Source organism: Lepisma saccharinum, chromosome 2 (genome assembly GCF_977018435.1).
Source record: "Lepisma saccharinum chromosome 2, izLepSacc3.1, whole genome shotgun sequence".
Lineage (NCBI taxonomy): Eukaryota > Metazoa > Arthropoda > Insecta > Zygentoma > Lepismatidae > Lepisma > Lepisma saccharinum.
In genome coordinates this window covers 95,388,861-95,413,794 of record NC_139230.1, presented here as the reverse complement: position 1 = coordinate 95,413,794, position 24,934 = coordinate 95,388,861, and the positions used below count along the sequence as shown (strand labels likewise).

The 24,934-nt window shown below is 36.6% G+C and overlaps 1 protein-coding gene across 2 annotated transcripts in view; it reads left to right on the top strand.

Moving 5' to 3' along the window:
• The window catches only part of LOC145984103 (DNA excision repair protein ERCC-6-like 2), a 206,071-nt gene that overhangs the window by 142,602 nt on the left and 38,535 nt on the right, over positions 1–24,934 (top strand). For both annotated transcript variants that reach the window (XM_083117522.1, XM_083117521.1), the window contains exons 10-11: positions 2,027–2,136; positions 7,247–7,450. In XM_083117522.1, coding sequence (XP_082973648.1) covers positions 2,027–2,136; positions 7,247–7,450 — 314 coding nt within the window. The remainder of the gene's footprint in view (positions 1–2,026; positions 2,137–7,246; positions 7,451–24,934) is intronic.

Below are 24,934 nucleotides of genomic sequence, written 5' to 3'. Positions count from 1 at the left end.
TGTGTACAGGGTCTGTTGGGACACCCAGGCAGAAGTGAGAGACAGGTTCCAAGGAAGGTCTTGGAACACCCAGAAGACTTTGGCTCAGGCAGGGGCACCTAAGGACAAAGCCCAGTTTGTATTGGGCAGACTTGGTGGGAAGGTTAACTGCTTCTCTTCTTCTTCTTCTCATGGTTTTGATTGATTTGGTTTATTTAACTTTACTTTTCTGTCACTTTTGGCTAATTGCAAAGGTGAAGATGATAAATTGATGAACAGTCACAAAGAACGCCCATGCCAAAGCTGAGATATGAACCTCGGACCACTGGTCTTCTGGCTGCTTGGCTATTGGACCCAGGTTGGAGCACCCAGACTATGCTTGCCAACCATGTGTTTCGCAGTTGGCATCCAGCAGTCAACTGAACTCCAGCCTTACCTTGCTGCCTTTACCAGGTGTGCCAGTTAATAATTCTTAATTTCGTTGCTGGATGGCACTGGAAGCAAGGGTTGGTGCAAAGTCTCAACTGTTACGTCAGTGTGTTGCCAGGACAGTACCTGTCAAAATGCCGTGGATGTGCAACTGAGTGCGAGTGATCGTGATATTGGATTTGCGTGGGAAACATGTTGACCTGCAAACCAAATAAGGAGCATGTTCAATCAAAAGAAAAACGTGAGTGAAAGCCATCATATCCTTGTGGAAACATACGGTGACAATGTCCTAATGCAAGACGCATGTGTGCGTTGGTTTCGACGATTCAAAAGTGGTGATTTCGACTTGAAACACAAAGATTGCCCGGGGCCAGCTGAAGAAAATCCAAGATGCTGAATTGCAAGCACTGTTGAACGAAGACGATACGCAAACGCAACAACAACTGGCAGAGAAGTTAAATGTTGGTCGCCAAACCATATCTGATCATCTTCATCCCATCGGAAAGATCCAGAAAGCAGGAAAATGGGTCTCACATCATCTGAACGACAGACAAATGGAAAAGCGAAAAACTGTATGTGAAGTGTTGCTTTCTCGGCATGAAAGAAAGTCTTTCTTGCATCGGATAGTGACTGGGGACAAAAAAATGGATCTACTTCGAGAACCCAAAATGCAAGAAGTCATGGGTTGACCCAGGACAACCTTCAACATCGACCGCAAAACCAAAAAGCTTCGGAAGGAAGACAATGCTGTGCATTTGGTGGGATCAGAAGGGTGTGGTGTACCATGAGCTTCTGAAACCAGGTGAAACAGTGAATGCCGGTTGCTACCATCAACAACTCATCAATTTGAACCATGCATTGATTGGAAAGTGCCCAGATTGGGTGGCAAGACACGGAAAAGCGATTTTGCAGTACGACAACACCTCATCACACACAGCGAAAGGCGTCAAGAGACACCATTTCTGCACTTGGCTGGGAATTCTTGCCCCACCCACCATACTCACCAGACTTAGCCCCTTTGGACTACCTCTTGTTTTCATTGACGTCTCATTCACTTTCCCAGCAACACTTCAACAATTAAGATGATGTCGAACAATGGCTTGCTGACTAGATCACCTCAAAATGTGAACGATTTTTCTGGAAGGGAATCCACAATTTGACGGACAGATGGGCACAATGTATAGCTAGCAATGGCACATACTTTGAATAAAGCATTTGTTACCTTTCTCCCCAGATACACTTGTTTTCTTTCGGATCAATTAAGAATTATTAACCGGCACACCTGGTATACTGCGCAGATTCAAGTTCTGGTCAAACTTGCATTTTTTGCTAACTTTCTACATTTCTAAAGTACGAGTTCATATTGTTTTTACACTTTTGTAGACATTTGAGACATTTTATACTCACTCACGTAAGTTTTTTAACATTTTTATTTATTTTTTATATATTTAGTGAGTAAACGCACAGTTTTCCATAATGGTTATTGTAGACATTTGTAAGTGATTGTTTTAGACTGACATTAAACTCTTCTTTACAGCAGCAAACAGTGTACTGATGTGAATCCAGTTAAGACTGAGTCTGTCGTGTTTTCATACATTATCATTTCTTCTATTAACAGGTACTGATACAATTATTGGATGTTTTCCAGCGACAAGGTGATAAAGTTTTGTTGTTCTCTCATTACACAACTGTTCTGAACATCCTTGAATATTATCTAAAAAATGTGGGGTAAGTTTTATGTGTAGTATTTTATAATTGAATGTCTTGGGTGTTAAACATGGTAAGTGACATTTAGGTCATTTTTGAGTTACAAAGTAAAATGTGCCGTCCTTCAATTTTTGAGTGAAATTTCCATGTCACACAATTTTGATTGAACTCAGTGAAGCCTTCTGAAATTGGTAAACACACCATGAAAACAATTGATCTACAGTATAGCTTGTAATAACCTTTTTTCTTAATGAACTCAGAAATGACCAAAATGTCACTTACCGTGTTTTGCACCCGAGCCCTTCAATTATGAAATAATATTTTTTTAATGTTTTTATATGTTGTCAACCTCCTCACAAAGTGTTTGTATGTCAGTTTATGCAATTTTTCAGGAGAGCAATTTAAAGGTTTTCACACAGACTTCTGAAACTAAAATTTTGGATGCATGTTTATTAAAGATTAAAGTTTCTTTTCAAACAACATGTCTAAACATTGTTTTACATCTAGTTGTATAAAAAGGGGCATAAACGAGATACGACTGTTTGTGATGAGTGTGGTAAGTCCAAAGGTTAGAGAAACGACACATTTTTTAAGGACGTCGTACCTTCATTCAGCAAATTCTTGAATTTTGTATTAGTGTATTAACTTTTTTTTTATGTTATTATGTTGCTGTATCATTGTGTTAGTTTATCATTTTATTTTTCCTTGCTCTTCCATGAACAAATGAAAAAGACAAAAATTACTGTTACAAATTACAGTCGGCTCTCGTTTCTGTGACCCAGGATATAATGACCCTCTCGAAGTAACGACCCTTTTCATGGGAACCGTGAAAAGTTTGGAAAAAAGTTGAAAAATTGAAGGAAATCGGCCAAAAAGTATGTTTGTTGCACTCATTCCCTTCATGAGTGCTCTACCACTCGCAAGAGAGTCTGATCTAAAAATAGACACCACCACACCATGCTTGAGTGATATCCAATTGCACTTGACATCTGCCCTCCCCCAAACGTTCCAATGTTACCCTGCACCCGATGGCCTCTACCCATTGTGCCAAGATGGTTTTGCCATTGTGATTTCGCTTGCTCTTGGATACGCGAGAAGAGAAGATCGAATGTGCTTGGATGTTATTTTAAATCGACCTTGACTTGTTTCCTTGATCTAAGTGCTGCAGACAACATGCACAGGGGGTTCAGCAGGTTCCCGTGAGTGAGCTACTCTTGGCCTTGTAGCCGAAAACTTCCGATAACTGCCCTTCATTCAAAATGTGTTCTTTGTTCCCTGTAACACTTCATACAAAAGTGAAACTGTTAGAGATAATCAAAGCCACATAGACCAACTAAAGATCTTCAACCCACTTAATGCATTGTCATCCAGGTTTCCGCAAAAGTTTACTTTGATCTTACGTGCATCATAACTCCCGTTTCCCACTTCATACGTTTTCCTAACTGTGCCGATGTCATAATATTTGCCAAATAAGTGTCCCATTGGCTGAGTGACTTATCCCTCTTGTCCTGTCAGCAAAGGGGGGGGGGGTGGCGATGTTGATTGTTTCAGCCACAATTTCCTTGTTCCTGTGTGCACACAGGCTGATTACAGGAGAGGGTGGAAGTGGACCCTTCCTCCTTTTCTTTGACTTCTAAAATGGAGCAACCAGTTCTGGATACATTCTTGAAAACGAACAAAGACCATAGGTTAAATGAAAAAAACTGCCCCTTCCCAGCTCATTCTTAGCCACTGGTGTGCAGGGCAATGTGATAATTGCATAATTCAGGTCCTTTTTTTTAATACTGTTTTCTGCATAGGAAATAATAACATATTTATGTGTAGTGCGTGTTACTCACTATATAATATAATCAATACTAAATTAGTATAAAATTGGAACAGCGAAGGAGGGGAAATAACCTTCATGACTTCTCAAACTAGAGTTGACCGCCAGTGCTGGCTGAGCAACAGAACGTGTTTTACTGATTTTTAGGACCCCGGTTTTAAGAAGTCTCACGGGAAATGGGGAACTTTTTTAAAACGGGATTTTTAACTGGTGGTTTTTAGACAGGAATGTTGGCAGTGATTATTTTAAGTGTTCCTTAACCCAACCTCTAACCTAATCCTTTTTAATACTTCGTGACGCAGCATAATGATTAGTGCCTAGAGAAAATAAGAACCTGAAGAAGGGGGCAGTTGTACCCCGAAACATTGTTTTCAAAACTTCATACTCACTCAAGTAAGTAAGTCCAATTTTATGCTAATTTAGTATTGATTATAGGAAATAATATTTCCCGTATTATTGTCTGTTGCATGGTAAAACATTCAGCAAGGATCATTTCTTTCTTTACACTGTTGATAAAAGTTCAGTCTTCGACAGTTGCGTAATCTTTAAAATGCAGAAGATTTTCTCTTCGACCACCTGTTGCTCGAACTTCCAGCTGGTCTCCTTGTTTTCATGCTGCAGCTGGCGCCAATGTTTAGTCTAGCATCTGCAAAGCTGTTGCTTGCTGATAACAGCAACGACTCATCCAGCGCCAAGGAAAAAGTCATTGTTTTGAATCTTGTAAAGCTGTTTTGATTTGAAGATAACGAAATTCAATCTCCAGAAAGATAAACAGGAGTTAAAACAACCTCACCTTCTGCACCTTGTGATAAGCAAAACTGTAAATTTTGTTTTACACCTGACACAAGAATAAACTTATTGAACACTCAGAGCAGTGTTGGAAGGAAATGCACACAATATAATCGCCGCTTTTCTTCAGAATCATTCATGTGAAAAATTCATAAAAATGGACGCTGAGATTGATTCAGAAACAAAGAAAATACTTTATTCAAGGGGAAAACTTTCGGAGGAGTGGGTGTTTGACATCGAGAATACTCCTAAATCCAACATTAAATCGTCGATTAACATGAGAGTAAATAACGATCTCCCATTTTGATATCTGAAAATGGCCAGGTTTCATAAAGCTTGTTTTGAGTTCATTTAATGCTGATGGGCTAATCGGAACTAAATACACAGTTGAAAGTGCATGTTTCCTTTTTCAGGCTGGATTACAATGCAAGTCAAGGAAGAGTTTGGACTGCTTCCTGGGATGGGGGAGGGGGATGAATCTGAAGTTGCCTGAAGCAAAGAAAACATCACTTTCATGACTTTTTTTACGATGTATTTTACACAGCCAAACCAGAACAAAATTTACAGCCCCGCTTTTTTTGGTCATTTTTTGTCTGGTGCCTAGAAAGGTTGTGTTGTGTCTCCTGAGAGATCTTATCTTACCATTTAATCCTGTAACAGACAATGCTCTAGTAGACCCATATAAAATCCAACATTCATTCTGCCCGATTATCTCCCGATTTTTGCTGGTGCCAGTGTGACTGACTGGTGTCAAGATTCTTCGAGTTTCGCTTGCAATAAACGAGAGATTGTTTTCCTTTCCATAGGTCTCAGTGCAAACGGGTTTCTCATGAACTAGAATTGTAAGAATTTTGGGGAAGAGCAACGACTGTACACAATTAAAAGAAAATAACCTTATTTAAAATCCTTTTTTGTGAAAACGTTTTAATGTTCTATTTTCCTTCTCACAACACACATCCTGTGTATAACAGGTTGTATAACTACACAGGATAAATGGTGTTACCATCTTTGTTTGAGCTCCATTTAAGCTCAAAATTGGTGCAAATTCCAATAATGACCCCTTCAAAATAACTACTCTTTTCCCGGGAACTGTGAAAGGTCAGTGTATCGAGAGTTGACTGTACGTTTCCTTACCCTGCTAGGTAAAATCTACAGGCCTATAGTTGGTGTATTCTACAAGCTTGTGGATCATTACATCTGGGAATAAAAGGTTCCAACAATCATTTTTTTGTACTAGCATTCCTGGAAAGAAAGAGGTTTCATGGAAAAAAACAAAATTCTCCTCTGTGGAAACTGCAGTGCTCAAGACCATTACAACTATGTGTGAGGTTTTTGACATACATTTCAGACATGATGTCTTTGCATGAGAGGCATCTGCAGTAAATCATGCATGCATTTTGTAATGAGAAATTCACATACCACAAATTACATCTCTCATTCTCAAGAATGGAGTTTAGATGAAAGACATCAACAAAACAGTGCAATGATCACAGGTTGTGGATGTGTAATTGGTCTCAAGATGCTGCAGCTTCCATGATATGGAGTCAAAAGTAATGAGGGTTTTGACTACTTCATGGAAATAATTATGACTCCTACACAGAGTACTGATACTTGTCATCATAAGAATGAACCCTCTGAATAATCTTGAGCAAATGAAAACATTCACCATAGACACAGATGAATCGAGAAATCTCATCTGACACTGAAGTAAGAATACAACTGAAATGACACATCTATCTATTGCTGGAAAGTAAATAATATTGGTAGGGGACAGTCTCAGGTTTTCTTTCAGACCATTCTTGTAGACAGAAGTTTCCAACTGGAAGATGCTATTTCATCTTTTTACTAACATCAAGAAGACACCTACATTGAAAGCAGAAGACATACTACTATCTATGTAATGCAATGGAAACTTCTCCTCCAGGGTCTACGTAGACTGCCAAGTTCAAGATGTTCCTCCATTTTGAGCCATGGAAATTAGGGCTTTCACCATCTTGAAATCCTCTCTACCAGCATATATTACAGACAGGCTAATTGAAGGGTCAAGTCTGGAGAAGGGTACAAATTCTTATCAGACCTGCTAATCCTGGCTGCAAGAGTACAGTGGGCCATGAATAGCTCAATTGCTGACAGTACTCCTTGCTGGTGATCCCTGCAGAGAATTTATAAAATGTGCTGCAAATAAACAGTACACTGGATGTTTCAAGTGTTCAGTAGAAATCTTGCCTGCACTGCATTTTGCAAATGTGAAGGATGCCACCTTGGGAACTGATGAAAGAAGGAAAATGACCAAATGAGAAATTTAGAATAAAATATTTTGTAAATAATTTTCCAAATTGTTGTATTATCAGTAAAAATGAAGATGTGTTTTTCTCTTATTGTTTTTCATGTGAAATATATCTTCAGAAATTTTTGTCAGATATCGATACATCTTTGAAGTGGAAAAAAATTTCAAATTTTCCATTTATGTATTATAAGTTTGTTGCTTTTGTTAATTCAAGATTATGCTCTTTTCAGTTATCAGTTTAGACGTTTAGATGGCAGTACCAAAGCAGAAGCTCGCACTCAGATTGTAAAGGAATTTAACTCGAAACCTGAAATATCAATGTTCTTGATATCCACTAAGGCTGGTGGCGTAGGCTTAAACATAACTGGTGCAAACATTGTTATATTATATGATCTTAGTTGGAATCCAGCTCATGAACAGCAGGCTCAAGACAGGTAAGGAAGAAAATTTGCTTAATTCTTTCAGTGTTTTTGTATAACATGAAATTTCTATTCAGAACAATGTTTACTTATTGCATCTCAAATTAAAGTTACACTTTTCCTCATTAAATAGGCATTGTTTACCATTCTAAAACATCCGTTTCTTAAAACTTGACAAAATTCATTCATCAAATTTTAAGAAGGATCTTTCAGGATGGTAAACAGTGCCTATTTATTTAATGAGGTAAAATCTGGCTTTGGATTGGGATGTTTATTGTTGTTGTTATGTAATGTAAACATTATTCTTAATCTCAACATGATAAAAAAATAAAAAGGTATACAACTTCTCTGTTATTCTTCCACAATAACATCTCAGAGTACTTTAGCTCTGATATGCAATCTTAAATACAGTGTAATTATAAATAATTTGAATGTTTGAAAGGGCTGCATTAAAAAATATATAACACTTACAATAAAGAATGATACATGAAAATAAACAGAAACTGTCCAAGTTTCAGACATACTTTCACAAATGTTCAATGTGGCTTCCTTTCGTCACATGCCACACATCTAATCGATAGTCTAGTTCACCCCACACACACACACACACTAGCATATCCCTACTAATGGTCGTAAATGCAGCTGTAATGTGATCCTGCTGCTCAACCAAAGTTGTTTGTAGTGGTGGCACATACACTGTGTCTTTCACATGCCCCCAAAGGAAAGAAATCACAAACTGTTAGGTCAGGAGATCTAGGAGGCCATGGGAAAAGCACTAAGTCATCTTCAGCACATCGCCCAATCTAATAGCGTGGGAGTTCTTCATTCAGGTAGCGATGCACCTCATTGTGCCAATAGGGCAATGCCCCATCAAGTTGAAATACAAAGTTATTGGAATCCTCTTTCACTTGTGGAAACAACCACAACTGCAGCATATCAAGGAATGACATAACTGTCAGTGTTCTCTGCGAATCAAAAGGGACACTGCAGCAATCACATTCACTTTTGGGGAATCTTGTTCATGTTGCACTGTAGCATGTGGTTGTTCAGTACCCCAGATACAAACATTATGGCAATTAACTTTACCACTCAATGGAATGTTGCCCCGTCACTAAACAGCAGAAGCTCAAGAAAACCATCGCCCTCCATAGCGTCCTGCATGGAATTACAAAATTCATATTGTTTGACAAAGTCGTCCAGTTCTACCATTTCCAATAACTGGATGCAGTACAGTTTCAGTTGCAATCGGGTTCGCAAAATTTTCCAGTCAGTTGGCTGCGGAATATCAAGTTCCTGACTGGTGCGGTATGTTGACTTCTGTGGGCTATGCACAAAACCCGCCCTAACTTGTTCCACAGTTTCATCAGAAATGCTTGAATGCCTGTCCTTTTACCTTTACACAGGCAACCATTTTCCTTAAACTGTCAATGCCATCGCAGAATGCTTTGGTGACCTGGCGGTGCAGTTGCAAACTGTCTCCGGAATGCACGCTGTACGGTAAAAACGGAAAAACATTTCTCGTATTCCAAAACACAGAAAGCTCTCTCTGCATGGACGCCATTTTGGAAACTAGGTTTGTGCTGCCATCTGTCATCAGGCACCAAGGTTACAAATATGAGAAATTAAACTTTTAGATGTGTTCTTTTGTTTCATGATTAGCACACACATATTATATTAATAGTTTTGGAAATATTTCACTTTAAAACCCAATGAATCATTTATAATAACCCTTGTAACGTTCAAGTTTGCAAGGTGCTTTTATTTTTGAAAACGTCACTGGGCTGGATCTTATATGCTACCTCAAAGGCCGTGGTAAAGTTTTAAGCACCTTGTTACGAACTTACAAAAATCAATTAGGGTGGAGGTTATTGCCACGTTGTTCGCGGCACCTCAAAGTTGCTACGAACTTCACAATTACTAATTTCAATTAGTGAAAAAGAAGGGGGGTAAACGCAAGAATGTTGTCGACTAGAAATGTATCCTGAAATTCAAAAAAAAAAGGGGAGATATTGCAAAAACTTCCAAGATACGATACAGTAACCTTATTTGCAATCTAATATTATTCACCTCCACCAAAAAACTACGACTACATGCAACTACAAATGCCTATTTCACTCTTCTTTTGGTATATTTTGACCATGCTGTGATAAAGGGAAAATTTAGTTTGTATGAAGTCAAAAACTGATGTACAAATTTCAATAATTCAAAGACACATTTTATTCAACAATTTAAATGTTCACAACAAGGAGTATACTCTTTTTACATTTACCACAACAAGATTTCGTTAATTAAATCATTAACAAAATTCCCCGTAACGTTAAGATAATATTGGTTAACTCCAATCACGTAACAAATTACGCCCCTTTCAACGTTGACTAGAAACAATTTGTTTGAATCATTTTTTTGTACCACATTTATCACTATATTTGTATTTGTTCTTCAAAAAATGTAAAGCAACCATTCAACAAAAAAAAAGGAAATGTTCAAAATTTGGAAAATAAGCAAAATTTGTGAAATCTACAATTTTGTTATCTTACTTTAGTATTTTATGCTTCATCCATTTTCTGAGACAAAGATTAAATCCAATGATTTCAATATTTTAAAAACACAGTCATCATTATCATATGCGCATAAACTGCAAAAAACTATACCCAGAAATTGCGACAATTTAACAACAATTTTGTACAAGGTACCTTCCTAGATGCTCATTCGAAAACCAAATAATTTAACTACCTTGCCGTATTCGCCAGTATTTGACGGAATCTTAAAAAGGGGGGGGGGGAGAACTGCGTCGTTTAATGATGTCGTCATGATTTGCCAATGTAACTATTTGCGACGTGTTCAAAAAAAATACTACAAGTCTTTCTGCAACATAACACACGAGACAAGAACGGCAATCATCAAACAGTTTTAGTATACGCATATTAAGATCACCATTTTAGTTTTATCCATTTGTTCAAACTGTACTAGGTTCATAACAAGATACGTGACGCTCCCCATTAATTATCCCACGTGTTGCACTAAAGTTACGTCTTTGGAGTCAATTACAGGATTCAATCCAATCGTTTCTCTAGCAATCCCCTTACGCATATATGTACTACGTAAAACTGAACTTGTCCGGTAACAAAATAGTTATTTTTAGCACTTTGAAGCAAACGTTACGAAAAATCTAGTAGTTTTTTGTCGAGCAAAAAATCGGCATTTTTGACACTCACTATAATCCACCAAAAAATACAATTTCACTTCCTACCTTCGTTTTATGCGCCGCAACTTATAGGTTCTGACAGTGGACTACTTCCTTCACTCTTTGATGAACGTGCCTCGTGGTAGGAAACCGAAGTACCTCACTCTCCCATTTTCCATATCACTGGCTGGATACAAATTGTCAAATGCCGTGTTCCTTCCTATGCTTCAATTCTGCAACCGTCACCACATTTGAAAACGTAGCTACTTCTTGATTAACGTTCAACAAATCTCGGCAATTCATCGCGAGTTTATGAAAACGACAAAGTCCAAACTACGTATCACGAGAGACATTTATGCGGCGGAGCGAGTGAATTACGTGTATTGCCGATACCAGGCACAAGACACAAAATGTTCTGTTGTCATGCACATACCTACACAACTGCCTTCACTTCCTGTAACTTCCGAGCTGCAGATGGCGTGATAACAACGAAATATTTCGCAAATAGTCGGTGCTGCCATCTGGCGGAAGATCAGGGAATTAACTGATAAGTAGTTTTTTATCGCCATTCTGAGCGGAGCAATTTCCAACACAACGAGTTGGACGTTGTAAGATTTTGCAATGTGAATTGCAGAAAATCACTACACCCTGTACATGTAAACCATGAAATTCAGAATTCACACCCATCATATGTAGTTCAAGTTCTTTATCACATGTTTTGCTGTCAGAATCTGCACTGCTCTTACATTCACCATCTTGTAATAGCTGGAGTGTCATTTTATAGTTGTATATAAATATAATTTTTCCATTCTAGTAGTTGTTCAGAAAATAACATTTGCAAAAGTGTTTTTTCGACCCTTTCAAATGAACTTCCGTTGGTTCTAACTTTGAAGTGGCATAATTATTTGAAATGGCCCTGTTTGAAGAATCTTTAGAAAGCTTATCTAAGTATAGCATATAAACAAGCTATATGTGCTGAAATGAAATTTCTTCCTAGCAGTATGAAAAAGGCCAGATTTTGCAATTCACTTTGTAGTAATTCATTCTGTCAAGCAGACAACTCACCTTGAAAGATCATAAATTTATTGATGGAATTCCATGCATCCTAAACTCTCTTGTAAGAAATTGCACTATATTTCTAGATGTTCGTTGGCTATCTTGCAATTCAGAAGTTTCATATGCCCATGTTAATGTAACATTCTGAGCAAAGTGGGGCAACATTGCACATCCTGTGTTGTCACATGTAGAAAAAAATACTAAAAATTTGAGACAATTTTGTGCAATATTTGTAATAATGGATACATTGAATAATTGTTTTTATACTTATAATTTATTATTAGGGGCATACACATTTCATTTCTGACAGTGTTCAGAAAGTTACTTTTTAAAAGTAACTGAGTTACAGTTACAGTACAATTACTTGTCTCAAAAAGTACTTTTTACAGTTACTTTCTCCTGGAAATTTTCTTGCAAACAAATTAGCCTACGCACAATCAAGAATCATTAATTGTCATAAAATAATGTGTGAAGACTTCATGTGTTTTGAATGAATGATTGAATGAAATACATTTTTTGTGTGCATCAGCACTTTGGTTTTTGCACCCGTTGTATTAGATATATGTGGACCAGTCCCTTATCGCACAGGACAAGACACTCACATGTGTTTTATTTATGTTTCTGGTACATAGTATAAGTCTTGATGTATTTATCTTATTATTGTTGTATTTAAGAAATTTCCTTGGGGTAATTCTATGAATTTCCTAGAAACAGCATGAGATAATGATTTTATACAATCTAACATACAACAAATCTAGTTCAGGACCCATTTTGAATACAAGGCAATAGTGATAGCCACTATAATAACTCTGAGGCTCATCTTTCTGTACATTATTTCATCATAAATTATTGTTTTTGAACTGACAATTAACATCGATTCATATTATTTTAGTCATGATTTTTGTTTGCTAATGCTACCAATTGGACAATGCTTGCTGCATCCAAAAATTTGTAACAAAAAATACCACCTTCCAACTTGCCTCACGTGTTCTAATTCAGTGATGTTGAAAGATTACACTGGTCTGCATATTAACATCAATTTTGAATTGTTTTTTGGTTTGATACATGATTTTTACCTGATTTCAAAAATAATAACAGTTTTCTCCTATCACGTAAGAATTTTTTACAAATTGATGGAGTAAATTTACAAATGTGCACTCACATTATGTAATACAGGGTGTCCCACGAACGGCGCAACTGGGAATTAAGAATGGCGTTACTTTGTAACTGAAACCTGTACATACATAAGTCATACACCAAATGTTAGCCCTGTCCAAGTAGATATTTTTAAACATAGAAACAACAAACGGGGTGCAGTGTTGCCAAATGTAAGTGGAAGTGTAAATTTATTTTTCCACAAAGCATGGAAAATTGCATGTCAAACATTCGTACGGAAATTTGGACGTCAATTTCCACCTTGGGTAGGTGGACTATTTTGCCATCTATAGTTCAGAGAAGAAAACCGATCTTTTTCACGTATAGCCAATCCTGAAATGCCTCGTAACATGGGTGTTTTAAAAAAAATATGAGGTACAGTGGCAACACTGTTGATGCTTGAAGGCAACAAAAGGTGTGTTTAGTGATGGTCTATGACATGGAAATATTGGAAACAGGAAAAAAAGAAAATGAAAATTATGGTGAAAAAAGTGTTACTTACCTACTCCTGGCAACCATGCAATGCGATAAGAGCACCCACCGAACCAGAACAAAAGAATCAGTTAGTTGTGTACTCAGAACTGTTTGAGCCGTGCATTTCGCATTGTTCGTAGGGGAAGATTAGAATTGTTCTGTGAAATGAAGTACTCTTTGGAAGAGAGGGTGTTCATTGTGGAACATTATTTTTGTTCAAAATCGTACGCTAGTGTAAAAACTGTGTTTCGCGAGAAATATCTGAATAACAGTGTTCCAGAAAATTCGACGATATATCGACTTGTTTCCAGATTTCGTGAAACAGGATCAGTTAATGACAAACCCTACCACAGACAACCACCAGTTTTGACACAAGGTGTGCTGCAGGATGTGGAGCAGAGAATATCACAATCTCCCAGGAAATCTGTTCGTAAACTTGCTGCACAGTCAGGTGTATCAAAAACAATAACTTACCGAGCGTTAAAACAATTGCACCTACGTGCATATAAGGTACAGGCTGTGCAAGAACTGAAGGAAGCAGACAAAGGTGCATGTGTAAGATACTGCCAGTGGTTTAGAATTTTTTTTAGAGACAATGGTGTGAATATTTTGGATAAGGTTTTTTTCACGGATGAAGCATGGTTCCACTTAAATGGATATGTCAACAGTCAAAATTCTCGACACTGGTCAAGTAACAATCCCCATTTGTTACATGAACAATCACTTCATCCACAAAAGATCGGTGCGTGGTGCGCGATTTCGCGGAGAAAAATAATTGGTCCATTCTTTTTCAACACAAGAGTTGACAGAATAGTTTATCGTGACCTTATCACACAGTTTATTTCTCTGTTGGAACGTGATTGTTGGTTTCAACAAGACTCCGCAACATGTCACACGTCTAATGAAACTTTAGACATGTTGGCAGAGTTTTTTGGCGATCACATTATAAGCAAAAACTTATGGCCCAGTCGCTCCCCGGATCTGACGTCTCCAGATTTTTTTCTGTGGGGTTATTTGAAACAAACAGTTTACATTAATAACCCAAGAACACTTGATGATCTAAAAATAAACATTTGCACAACCATTAACAATATAAACCAATCAACCTTGCATAAAGTTGCTTCCAACATGATAAAACGTGTTGATGAATGCCTCAGGGAAAATGGTTGTCATTTTCAACATCTTTTGTAAAGCTACACTACCTGTTACGCGCATTGCATGGTTGCCAGGGGTAGGTAAGTAACACTTTTTTCACCATAATTTTCATTTTCTCTTTTTCCTGTTTCCAGTATTTCCATGTCATAGACCATCACTAAACACACCTTTTGTTGCCTTCAAACATCAACAGTGTTGCCACTGTACCTCATAATTTTTTTTAAAAAACCCATTTGGACCGGTACGCCTTCGCGAGGCATTTCAGGATTGGCTATACACTAAAACAATCGGTTTTCTTCTCTGAACTATAGATGGCGAAATAGTCCACCTACCCAAGGTGGAAATTGACGTCCAAATTTCCATACGAATGTTTGACATGCAATTTTCCATGCTTTGTGGAAAAATAAATTTACACTTTTACTTACATTTGGCAACAGTGCATGAACAACACTGCACCCCGTTTGTTGTTTCTATGTTTAAAAATATCTACTTGGACAGGGCTAACATTTGGTGTATGACTTATGTATGTACAGGTTTCGGTTACAAAGTAACGCCACTCTTAATTCCCAGTTGCCCCATTCGTGGGACACCCTGTATATGACCCATTATCAGATTTTTTGAAGAAAAAAAGCTTACTAAACTAAATATTAATATTTATTTTCATATGCAAACACAAAATAAACCTTTAAAAACACTAGAAGTGCATAGTCAAATGAAAGAAAATAAAATTTTATTATTTGTTTCATGTATCTAGTTTTTTTTCATGCACTTCATTCTGTAAGCTTTGGTAGGTTTCTTGTGCTCTTCATCTAACATTTCTCTGTTTAATGTCCAACTGTAATCTGCTATCATATTTACACTCCCACATCCCTGGTATCTTTGTTCCATCTCTTTAATATCTTGGTGGAACCTTTCTCCTTGCTCCTCACTCACTTGTCCTAGTTTCTCTGGAAAGTAATCAAGGTGCGAATGTAAAAAGTGTAATTTAAGTTCATGTTACAACCGAGGTTATGAAATTTTTATTTTCAACAATTTCTTCATAGTCTGTGCTCTTTTTGTTTCCCACAAAATTTTCTACCACACTCCTAAATGTTATCAAAGCTTCTTTCTCAGCTTGAGTCATTGTTGCTTCGAAGTCTCCATCCTTTATTAGCTTTCTGATTTGGGGTCCTACAAAAACACCTTCCTTTATCTTCCCATATGTTAGCAACGGGAATGTACTGCAAATAAATTTGAAACATTGTCCCTCCTTGTCAAGTGCCTTTACAAACTGTTTCATAACCCTAATTTAATGTGAAGAGGGGGAAGTATAACCTTTTCATGATTTATTAAACTTTCGTGTGCGATATTTAGTGATCCTGGATTCCAGGACTGACGTAGTAGCCACCGTCTTCTTATCCAATGTTCATTTCTTGCTCTACTGTCCCACTCACACATAAAACATGACATTTTGGTATATCTAGATTGTTGTCCAAGTAAGGTGCCCAAAATCTTCAGATCACCACACACTACCCATCCATGTTCCAAATATTTAATTTTAACCAGAATCATTTTCAAATTTTCGTAAGTTTCTTTTAGTGACACAGAATGTGTAATAGGAACAGATGGAATCTTATTTTCATTGTGCAACAAAACACATTTTAAACTTGTTTTCAATGAGTTGATGAATAGTCTCCAATCAGTTGATACGTAAGGAAAACAAAACTCATTCATTAAACCAGATACATTACAACAATAGACAAGGGATTCTTCTTCCAAAAAGTAAGACACAAACTGTTTTTCGCGATGTATGTACCAGGCAAACATTGTGCCAGAGGCCGGAAGGTTCTTTCCTGCAGCCTAGAACCAAGTAATTTGGCAGACCCCTTAGTTAGCTCAAATCTCGAACTAAATCATTTAGTTCGCCTTGTGTGAAACGTTTTGGGTCACAAGAGCCACTCGGGGGTTCATTAATGTCATCTTCCTTTTCACTTACATCTATATTGTCACTTTTTTAACTAGAATCACTAGCACCACACTGAAGAAACAGGTCTGCAACACAGGTCTGATGGCTGACGGAATATTTGATAAAATATTTGCTTCTTACTTTTAGCACTATGTCCTATATCTTCACACGAACAGAAGTAGCAATCGTCACTATGATTTTTAGGTTCTCTCCATACCATAGGAGCTCCAAAAGGCATAGCTTCTAATTTCTTCTTAGTCCAGTTTCGTAGAGATTCCACAAAGGAGCGGCATACTTTATGCGGAGCCCATGATTTATCTTGATCGCCAAGTTTGATATGAAAGTATGCGTAATAAGCTTTCTTTACAAAATCTGTAATGTTCTGTCTTTGTCTCTTAGGAACAAATTCACCACAAATGTAGCAAAACACATCTGGACTGTTACGACACCCACGAAATGCTTTGTTGTTCGTCATATGGCACTACTACATTACGGGCTTTTATGAACGAAAACTGGAAATGAAAGTTTTCTAAATTAACTACAATAAGATTGTTCACTAGAGCGTTGCTATTATGACAAATAAACAAGTAATATAATACTGCTTTTAGCAGATTCATTTGTGAAAGATTTTTTTAAACTATCTTCAGGGTCTTGTAAAAATTGCTATCAATGTAAGCTGAGACATCTAGCAACCAACGTCTGAACTTCTAAGTTTATAAATATTGAATTGTTAGAAAATCTTACGTGACGGGAAAACAACTGTCATTTTCCGAATCAAGGAGTTCAAATACATATAAAACACCCAAAATTTGAAAAACAATTTTACCCATGCAGACCAGTGTTATGTATGTGTTTCAAAAAATTATCTACTTACTAAGTTAGAGAGTTCTACTGTATGTGCAATATAGTGTGTGTTTATGTGCTCACTCATATAGAATGCATTGATATTGAGAAGACTCTCTCTCTCTCTCCATCCTCCCCACCACAAAAGTCTTGGACAATCGCATTTAAGTATGAATTTATCAGTTTTCCATGCCCTATATGTATCATGAGAAGAAAGACTATTTGGTTTAATATTTCTTTTTAGTTCATTCTTTTTTTTTACCATTGTTGGTCCAGAAAGAAAAAAATGAACAAAGGCTATGTTGCTGCAACAAAGGAAGCTACATGTTTACTGTTTTATAAAGTAAGTTTTCAAGAACTTGCACATTATAAAATTACATTCTCACAAGGGGGATTTGATAAGTATAAAGAGTGTGACAGAAATAAATAAATTTGTTGTATCTGTTCATGTGCTTATGAACCAGAAAATGATAATATATTAACCTATAATTATGCATTATTAATGAAGGTGAGAGTGATATTTTAAATTTACCCCTTCAGTTCTCCCTGAGACGATTACATAAAGAAGTGAGAATGATGGCTAGGGTCTTCGTGGGTCGTTTGTTTGCCATTTGAGTGTTGTAATTCACTGTTGTGTCTGTAACAGTGGTGTTTATCATGATTGTTGTTTCTATTGCATCCAAAGTAAACATATCAACACAACATCTGTCACTATTGTACTTCCATTTTTAATGTTTAATTATCAGGAGCTGAGATAAATTAAATCATGTAGAAACAATTACTTTGTTTACCATTCTTCTGGGCACTTGCTCGCTATCGTGTTCTTCAGTTTCGTTTGCAGTACCAGTACCTTCAAGTTCTTTCGTATTAACTTAAATATTGCAGTTATGTTCCTTTTAATCCAGTATTCTAGCAAAGAAAACTATCGGATGCTGCTATATTACACAAGGGTGGAAATTATAAGGCCACAGATGAACAAACTACAGAAACAAGCAACCGTATATATTTAATCTGTTCCAAAGACACTTTACAGCACACAACTGACAATGGCAAACTGGCAGCAATTCGAAAGAATTCTCCTCCTAGAAACTTATCTTTCTGCTTCTGGGAAATCCACCCTTCTTCGAAGGTATATAGCCTTGGGCATTGAGGACTACTAAATTGAAGATGAAACATAGCATAAACCTGTCACCCTGAAATGCCTGGCACCTGGTGCCTACTGAGCGTCCACTAATAGGAGAAATTTAGTACAAGAACTTCCTCTTTATCTATTGTTTGCAAGAATTAATGTAACAAAAGATAAACTTTTGTATGGTGTATTAAATAAATAGAATGGTTGTTCAATGTCACAGCAGAAACTGAGTTCTGGCTCACTTTAAGCCCTAAATCACCTTACGACATTTACATAGCAATTTAAGTGTTGTAAAAGTAACTCAAAATGTTACTTCTGCTGAAAAAAGGTAACTTTGTTACAGTTATAGCTACTTGATTTTAAAAGTAACTAGTTCTTAAATAAAGCAACTATTACCCGTAACTGAATTACTTGTAACTAGTTACTTCCAAACACTGATTTTTGATGGAAACATGAAATGTGAAATAACACACATTTCTCATGTTTTTGAAAGGTGTGAAGTGTATTTTTCTACTATATTTGTCACAAAATAATGCGAAATGAACTGCAAAATGTGAAATAAACTTTTAAACATGAAATATAACATTTATTTACCCACGCAACACTTCCTGAAGTTTGAATGTCCTGAATCATGAATCATGGAAAATTGTTTAATTCTGCTGTAAATATTTGAGATGCAAAAATGGACTCCTTTACACAGGAATAAACTCTATACTCTGATAACTACATAAATGTACTATTAGAAAGGAAACTTTATTTTGTGTAACAAGTGTAGTTTTTAAAATCAAATTTAAGGTTATATTCACCATTTTAACACCAATGCCATTTTATGCACTGCTTTTTATCCCAAAATGTGCCCAATTTTTGTACTGAAATCTTGATCTTTTATTCACCATAAATATGTGGCTCTGTTTATCATATTTTCATTTTGCCTTTCTGTTGTTTAACTCTGGAACTCGGGTTAAATTTGTGTACCTTTTAGTACAAGTAGGATCCAGTCTACCCATGTGAATTATTTTTCTCATTTATCTATGAAAATGCTTTCTTTGTCCAGTGGAACAATGAAACTGACAGCATTCACTTTCTTTCACTTTATTAAAACATATTTTAGTACAAGAAATCAAAATTACAATAAGATGCACCCTTGCTGTGTTCAAAATATACATGTAGTTTACATCAGTTCTTGCCTTGCAGTTCTACTTTCATTGACAGATCCTGCATTGTGCTCTTCGTGGGTGGCATTACATACTCTTATTTGTCTTCTGTTTGCAATGGTAACCAGAAAATATAAGGGATCAGTGCACTTACATCAACCATGCTGTAAAAGAATACCATAAGCCATCATTTTGTCATTTGATTGTCCTGCAACAATGGGTCATTTGGTCTATTGTATCAGTCCCTGACTTTGTTTTGTTGTAATAGGGGATGACATGTGCCTTTTCTCTGTTGTAGAAGTGTCCACTTCATGTCCGTCACATGTGCATGCAAGTGACCGCATATATTTGTATGCCACCAGGTAATAAGAAATGTTGCTATATCTTTGTGAAATCATGAAGTTGGAAAACTGTGAGATAGAGAAAGACTTTATTCATGTGAAAATTCAGTACATGCTCACACCTTGAGCATCTATTCACTTTTATTAATATGACCTATTGCCTTGCTTATGCACAGAGTGCTCACTGAATTGCGACCACCTATCTAATACTTTGTTGGTCCACCTTTGGCTCAGTGGATGACCTAGACATGATCTGGCATGGATTCCACGAGGTGCTGATGTTTCCTTTTGGATCTGACACCATATATTCCTGATGGCATCCCATAACGAGCCAACTAACGTTGGTGCACTATGCATGGTTTGAAGAGATTGTTCCATAACATCCCACAGATGCTGTAAAGGATTAAGATCAGGGGAGTTAGAGGGTCAATTCATATGCTGCATCTCTGTGGAATGTTCCTCCAGCCAAGCAAGTACAGTCCCACCTCGGTGGCACTGTGCATTGTTGTCCTGGAAAATGCCATCCCCATGTGGCTAGAAGTGTTGCATTGTGGGGTGTAAGTGGTCCCCTAACATCTCCTGATATACAACGGATGTCACACGGCAGTCCATATACACCAATCGTCCCAGTCCATGCCAACAGAACCAACCCCACACCATACAGCTGTCCCCACCTGCCTGTACAGCACTCACCATGCAGGAAGGATCTATAGCCTCATGCTGTTGGTGCCACACACACACACACATGCCCGTCACAGTGGTGTAGCAAAAACTATGATTTATCGGACCAACACACCCTTTTCCAATCATCCACAGTCCAATCAGCATACATGCTTGTAGGCCCAAACGAGATGAAGTCGGCGGTGATGCTTCATGAGGAGTGGGTGATGAGTGGGTCGTCTACTGTGGAACTTCATGTGTGCCAGTGTGCACTGAACAGTTGCATGGGGAATGGGTGTTGTGCATCCACTGTTGTATTGGTCCCATAATTCCCGGATGCTGATGGTGTGTACAGCTGCCGTTGCCCCATTTTCTTGCCACTCTCTGTACACCTTCACTACACTGGAATGGGTTCATACAACCAGTGTCACACCCATTGATGCACCTGATGCTCGGGCACCCACAATCATGCCCTTTTGGAACAATGTTAAATCCTCACCACCTCCTATTTTAATGTATCCTGCTCGACTAACATGTAGCATTGTGTGTATACATTAACCACTATACTTCCAGTTGGGGTGGTCATGTGATCAGAGCTGCTGCTGGGCCGTTCCTTGTTGTTTGGAGGGATGGTTGCAATTCAGTGAGCACTCAGTGTATATGCTGATGTGTATAACACTAGCCTGAACCACATTGTACCCATTAATAACCTTGTTACAAATTCCTTTCATTCCTAATAACTGGACATTTGCAGTAATTTCAAATTATAAATAGGTATAGTAAATGGTAGAACATAAAAATGACATTTCAACTTGATCGTAGCAAAGAACCACAGTTATACTCTATAATAATATTAGGTTCCTGTTTGTGATTATTGCAGTTTTTTTCTGTGTAATCAATCAAAATTATGCAATACACCTTAAAATGAATGAACTCCAGTATGGTATTATGGGATATTGGTGAATATATTAGAGCCATTACTCAGCTCTGTGGAACTGATATTGCATGATAATGACACATCGACAGAGATACATATTTATGGTGAACAAAATCTGGGCATGGTTCAGTATCAAAAAGGTACATAAAATTTCATTTGTGTTAAAATGGCAAATATAACCCTAAATTTGATTTTAACCTTTAAACGTATTTTGGTCGATATATCGACCACCGAATATAAGGTGCTACTCGTATTTTGGTTGATATTTCGACCATGCAGCTGATTACAAAATTCCTGTTTTTTTTTATTAGCTTGATAGTTTTCTGTTCAGTCGGAAACGCTTAAAGTGTTTGGCACATCATGAGGAAGCACCCCCCTCCCCCTCGCCCAAGTCCAAAGTTATGTATGGAAGTTGGCGCGAATTTTAAATTCGTACACTTATTTGACAAAAAATGTTATAACTGGTAGACTATTTGATCAATCTAAATAACTAACTAACTAACTCCCTAGCCTTCTTAAACCCAAAGGTTCATGGCTGCAGCAACACAGGCCTTCCATCTTTCCCTCTCTTGAGCAAGTTCTATATACTCTTTTCCATCCCTACCGATTTCCCTTAGGTCCATCTCAATGTTGTCCCTCCATCTTCGTCTTGGCCTTCCTACAGGTCTCTTACCATCAGGTTTCCCAACAAGAATCCTGTAAACTCCTCTTTCCTCTCCCATTCGTGCCACATGACCTGCCCACCTAAGTCTTCTTGATTTAATTATTCTAATAATATCTGGACATGAATACAAATGATGTAGTTCTAAATTATGTAACCTTCTCCACTCACCTGTCTCCTCATCCCTTTTAGGTCCAAAGATTTTCCTAAGGATCTTATTTTCAAATACTCTCAATTTATGTTCCTCTTTCAATGTAAGGGACCAAGTTTCACATCCATATAATACTACAGGCAAAATTACTGTTTTGTATATTTTAACTTTTAGTTTCTTAGATATTAAACGAGAAGACAAAAGTTTATGAAGAGAGAAGTAGCATGCATTTCCTGAATTAAGCCTACTTTTTATTTCCTCTTTAATATAATTTTCATTTGTTAATATTACTCCTAAGTATTTGAATTTGGAAACTGGTTCAAACGAGTTGTTATCAATAATTAGATTTTGATTATTACCTAACACTTGGTTTTGGCCTGTAAGCATATATTTAGTTTTATCTTTGTTAACTTCCAAACCTATCTCTTTAGCAGTTTTGAAAAATATTTTAGCATTATTCTTTATTGTATTCACATCATCCCCCCAGTAAGTCTACATCATCTGCATATGCTAACAACTGAGTCACACCATTTAATTTTAGTCCTTCGTTAGTTTCTTTTACCTTCCTAACAGCATATTCTAAGGCAAAATTAAAGAGCAATGGAGATAATGCATCTCCTTGTTTTAACCCATGATGAATTGTAAATTTGTCAGACACATTAATACCCACACGAATTTTACTTTCTGTTTCACTGGTGCATATTTTTATCATATTAACAAGCTTCTTAGGTATTCCAAACTCTACTAATATATTATATAATTTATCTCTTTTGACCGAATCATATGCTTTTTTTGAAATCAATGAATAGCTGATGGACATTTTGATTATATTCCCACTTTTTTTCAAGTGTCTGTCTGATGTGAAAAATTTGATCTGTAGTTGATCTGTTACGTTTCAATCCACATTGATAATCACCTATAATTTCATTAGCATATGGGGTTAGTCTTGTTAAAAGAATGTTAGATAATATTTTATATGTTGTTGAGAGTAGAGAAATTCCACGGTAATTATTGCAGTTCATTTTATCACCTTTTTTAAACACAGGAACAATTATGGATTCTTTCCACTGTTGAGGGATTTCTTCTTTATTCCATATTAAACAAGTTAATTTATGAATTTGACATATTAATGAATTTCCACCATATTTAATTAACTCAGCTGGTATTAAATCAATGCCAGGTGCTTTGTTATTCTTTAGCCTTTTAATAGCATCTTTAACTTCAGTCAAGTTAGGTTCTGGAACTAAAGGTTCTGCTGTGTGTACTTCATTTACTTCTGATTTATCTCCTACATGGACATTTAAAAGGTCATTAAAGTAGTTCTTCCATCTATTTAGAATATCGCTTGGGTCAGCTAGAAAATCACTGTCTTTATCTTTTATCAAGTTTACTTTAGGTTGCCACCCCTTTCTAAACTCATTTACACCTTTATATAAATCTCTGATATTTTTGTTTTTGCTGTTTGTTTCAATTTCGTTAATTTTGCTTTTCAAGTAATCTCTTTTTTTACTTCTAAACGTGCGGTTAACTTCTCGCTTTACTCTATTATAATTATTTAGATTTGTATAATCAGAGTTATTTAACCACCTAAGTGTAGCCTGATTTCTTATTTCTATTAGATTATGACATTCATTATCAAACCATGGCTTACTTTTTCTCGGTTTATGGTATCCTATACTTTCTTTAGCTGCTATTCTATTGCATTACGTATGTGCTCCCAATTCTTATTTACATCTGTTTCATTTATATTTTCATCATCATTTAAATCCTGCAAAACATCAAATCTATTTGACAGTTTAATTTGGTAATCTTTCTTAATTCTTTCATCAGTAAACTTTCCTGTATCAAATTTTATAACTTTTAGATTTTGTTGCTTATGATTTATCACTGAGAGTCTTTCTCTTAATTTAGCAATTACTAAATAATGGTCACTGGCACAGTCAGCACCTCTATGCGTACGAACGTCAGTTATACTAGTATGCCTTCTCTTATCAATGAGAATATGATCTATCTGATTATGAGTTTTACCATCTGGAGAAGACCAGGTATATTTATGGATATCTTTGTGTTTAAAAGTGGTACTTTTCACAATTAAATTCTTTGAAGTTGCAAAAGTAATCAATCTTATACCATTATCATTACTTAATTCATGAAGACTTTCTTTACCAGTCGTGGGTTTAAATGTCTCTTCTTTGCCAATCTGTGCATTACAGTCACCTAAGAGAATTTTCATATCATACTGAGAAAATTTATGAAAGACCTGTTCTAACTCTGCATAAAAATCATCTTTAGTTTTATCATCTTTATCTTCCGTTGGTGCATGTATGTTTATTAAAATAATTTTACACCACCTACCCTGTAAAACTGCATATGATATCCTATCATTAATAAATTCTACTGTTTTAAGAGCCGAGATAATTCTATTATTTATGAAAAAGCCTGTTCCAAAATTATGATTTTCAGTACCACCATAGAAAAAAGTATAATTTTTAGTTTTACAATTCCCTTCTCCTGGCCACCTAACTTTCTGGACAGCTACTACATCTAATTTATACTTAACTATCTCATTAACTGTACACTGAAATGCCCCAGGTCGGTAAAGGCTCAGAACATTCCAGGTGCCTAATTTAATATCCTTATTCCTAACGTAG